The 3,929-nt window shown below is 31.8% G+C and overlaps 1 protein-coding gene across 1 annotated transcript; it reads left to right on the forward strand.

Annotated features, from left to right (window-relative positions):
- The first annotated feature begins 953 nt into the window (after window positions 1-953).
- Window positions 954-3,192, forward strand: LOC134258665 (fibroleukin-like). Its single transcript, XM_062741209.1, has 5 exons — window positions 954-1,242; window positions 1,361-1,506; window positions 1,667-1,763; window positions 2,107-2,274; window positions 3,164-3,192. Exons 1-5 carry the CDS (start codon window positions 954-956, stop codon window positions 3,190-3,192), a joined length of 729 nt encoding a protein of 242 aa, XP_062597193.1.
- The last annotated feature ends 737 nt before the right edge of the window (window positions 3,193-3,929 follow it).

Consider the following 3,929-nt stretch of genomic DNA (forward strand, 5'->3'; position numbering starts at 1 on the left):
TTAGCTATTCACCATTTTAGTTTTAACTTTATGTCATTGAAATTAGACATCATATATACACAGTATATAATACAAACAGGATTTGGAAACACGTTTTACAACTTATATCAATCCCTTTCCTTAAAGAAATTCACCAATCTGGGTCTCATTCATGGGCGTAGGAAGCAAATTAAAAGTGTGTGTGTGTGTGTGGGGGGGGGGGGGGGTAAGGTAAATCCAAATTACCATTGTCTATATAATGGTTAAGGCCCCCCTCCCTCCGGTCTTGACGCCTGCCTATGTCATTTTAACAACGTATTACGATTCTTTATTTTGAACATCTATCGTAAGTACTTTTCATTTTTAAAAAAAAGTTGTTAACGCGCTTAAAAGCATTCTTATAGAATTCTCTGATAACTGTATTTTACAAATGTACGTCTCTATAAGATTCAAAAGTAAATAAACTAATGATGATGTATACTGTTACATTAACATTTAGAGGCTAATGTATCAAAGTTGAAATAAATCAATAAATTCTTAATAATGTCTTAGAGTCAGATAATTTTTACTTTGAATTTTACAAAATTGCTGATTTCCAATTTCATTCAGTGTGAGTTGATTAAGGAAAATTTATATCAAAATTACATATTTTAAAGATAGCTAATAAAAAACACTATACAACATCAAAAAATAACACTAAATAACACAAAAAACTAAACTAAAAACAGAACACCTTTCATTGTTATATTTTAAATTGCAATTTCAAAATAAACGTTTATGATATTTCATGACAATTCATATGAACTTCAATAAAATCGATACTTAAACAATAGTGAAAAATAGAATACGTAACAGTTAGCCAATCACTTTTCAGACATTGATTATGGTACGATATATATATCTGGCTGTTGAAAGACCATTTAGCAGAATTTCACAGATTCACGAGAACGCGGCAGATTTTTGCGCAACAAAAAATGAGCAATCAGTGGGTTATCACTTTAATTGTAGGCTTCTTAGCTTTATCTAAAGCTACAATTATTTCTCAGAAATATGCAGCGAGACTTGACTTTAATGATAAGAAGTCAAACAATGACCTTTTGGGGGAAAATAATGCTCAATCGTTGACTGAGTGCGCCGCAATTTGTCAAAGGGAGTGCGTCTTTTTTGGTTTTAATCCTAAACTGAAGAAATGCCGTACCCACAAGAAAAGATTAACGTCTGGTATGTCTGAGGAGGCCGGCTGGAGATACTACTCGGATAACGGTATGTATATTTGGGGTTTTTTTTTTTCATTCTCTTAGCTTCTTTGGGGTTTCTTTTTAGGTCATTCTCGAGGGGACACGATTTTTTTTATTAAGTTTCTTGTATTTTTTTTTTTAAGATTTTTTTAGCATGCCCAAAGATTGCAAGGATCTTCAAGAAAACGGTACAACCATCACAGGGGTGTATGATATATACCCCTTCAGAACATTAACAATACCCGTTAGTGTGTACTGTGATATGAACACAATGGGCGGGGGATGGACGGTAGTTAGTTTATTTTAGAATTAAAAGTACTTAATATAACACACCTTGTATCGATGATTTTAAGAATTGTGGGATTTTATTGTAGTTTATATCATAACCTATGGATCCTATGATTTTTCGAAGCAATATATTGAATTGTTACGCATGTTAATTTTCAAAGGCCATTCAGAAACGCGTAGACGGATCCTTGACCTTTGACAGGAACTGGACGGATTATAAGAATGGCTTTGGTTCACCAGAACAGAACGTCTGGATTGGTAAGTGTAAATCGGTTTCAAATAAGAACTTTTTATTCATTCAAAGTTTGAAGAAATTCTTGCGGCAAGTAAAAAATTATAATGCCTAATGAAGATCTGAATTTAAGACTAGGTAATGTGTGTTCTTTGATATTAAGATATCGTGTTTAATTGATATTTCAAATAATAAAAAAATAGAAAAGAAGAATATCATTTAGCGGCATATTCTAACGAGACCAAATTTAGCAATATTGTCTACAGCTATGTAAAATAATTTGATTTTTCATTACGGTAGATTCATATAGATTTTAAAAGAATTAATTGTATTCGATGAACTTATGATTTCAAATATATCTTAATACAGGAAATGACGTAATCCATAAATTCACGAAAGAAAACACCTCATCCCTTTATGTATCCATCACTCTCCAGAATGGTACAACACTCTATGAAATGTACGATCGATTCTCTGTCTCCAACGAAGCAGGGAAATATCAACTCTTTCTTGCAGGACCTGCCACAGGAACTTTAGGTAAGTGTATCCAAGTTAAGTTCTTAAAATTAGGTTCAAATTACGTATATCATCATAATAATACTTTTCTGTATTGACAGGTTATAAAGTTGTTGAAAAAAAGAGAAAGATGTGTTTTTTTCTGATATTCTGTATACGTTTTTGATTCCACGCTAATTAAACATGTTTAAAATTTCAGAATATCACTTGCAGGTACCATTCACGTATTCATCAGATATTGAATTTGTTATTGTCAAGTAGATAAAATTTCTAATTATACATTTTATGTACAAGGAAAATTACGTTAATTTTAAACAAATAAATCCAATAATTACATTTGTTCAACATTGTTATTCAGCTTGCGTTTCCTGATTTTTGATAATTAACATTTGATACGGAAAAAGTTTACAGAGCATGTTAGTCTGATTTTCAATGATTCACATTTTTTACTGCTACGCAGTAGGAAGTTTACCGTGCGTCATTAATCTTAAATGTCGAAAGGTTCAAGAAAATTTGATGATAAAAATTTTTTGCTCGGATAATTATTAAAAAAAAAGGGTTAAAAGCCAAATTTTACACATTTACATTTATTTAATAGGAAATCTAACATCTTAAAACATTCACAGATGCACCATATCTTATCTCGTTATTAAGTGACCTTTACCCCCCCCCCCCTCCCAAAAAAAAAAATAATACCATGCTTAAAAAGTGTAACACGTCTGTTGTTTATTGTTACACTAGAAAGAATGCTATGTGAATTGCGCAGTGTTTTGTTGTCTTGTATTTCTTATCTCTCTTTACAGGAAACGACACGTTAAATTATGTATCTCAGACGTACTTCAGTATTAAAATTAATGTGACATAAATTAATAATTATTATCTCTGTTTCATATTTTCTCTAATTCTTCAGGTGCCAGTATTATAGACATAGGGGATTAAAAGACTGAACTATATAAATATTATCGTTCTTTCCAGCACCTAAAGCCGTCTATCTTCGAAGTACCTCAGTATTATTAATGACAATTAGACTGAAGATATATAAATCCATTATCTCTGTAATTGATTTTGTTTTATTTTACAGGTGACTCTATGTTAAACACAGGTTATTCTCGTTTCGATCTGTCTGGGATGTCCTTCAGTACCCCAGACAGGGATAACAACGGGTGGAGTGGAGGTAACTGTGCTACTGAAAGTTACTACAGAGGAGGCTGGTGGTTCAACAGATGTGTCCGAGCCTTCCTTAACGGTCAATGGTCCCCGGGGTCCTGGTACCCATGGTATCCTACAGTGACTGATAGTAGACAGATAAAAAAGACTCTTATGATGGTCAGACGTCATTAGGTAAATATCATTAAATCCTAATATAACAGAGTTTTTATTTTCTTTTTGTATTACTGTGAAAATTTCAAAAGGTTATAAGAGGTTTTTCAAAGTGAAATATGTTCTTATTTCTGTGAAACATTAATTTAATTCTATTTTTTTTAACAGACGAAAGATCATCCATCGATGAGACGAATCCGTTTTGATTCAAGAGACGTTTTTAAATTTAACATTTATCACGGGGATTCTTGTTTTGTAAGATTGTTTGACATCAAGTGACTAAACAAATATGTTTTCAGGGTATGAAGGATTATGTAAAGCAATAAATTATTTTAATTTTGTTCTACTGAATATAT

This window comes from Saccostrea cucullata, unplaced genomic scaffold, assembly GCF_032062105.1.
Source record: "Saccostrea cucullata isolate Sc308-1 unplaced genomic scaffold, CSIRO_AGI_Scuc_v1 ctg12939, whole genome shotgun sequence".
Lineage (NCBI taxonomy): Eukaryota > Metazoa > Mollusca > Bivalvia > Ostreida > Ostreidae > Saccostrea > Saccostrea cuccullata.

Bases quoted from the DNA above. Each gene is read 5' to 3' on its own strand.
- LOC134258665 (XM_062741209.1), top strand. From the start codon at position 954: ATGAGCAATCAGTGGGTTATCACTTTAATTGTAGGCTTCTTAGCTTTA. The intron at 1,243-1,360 runs GTATGTATATTT...TTTTTTTTTAAG, and splicing joins GAGATACTACTCGGATAACG to ATTTTTTTAGCATGCCCAAA. The intron at 2,275-3,163 runs GTAAGTGTATCC...CTAATTCTTCAG, and splicing joins ACCTGCCACAGGAACTTTAG to GTGCCAGTATTATAGACATA.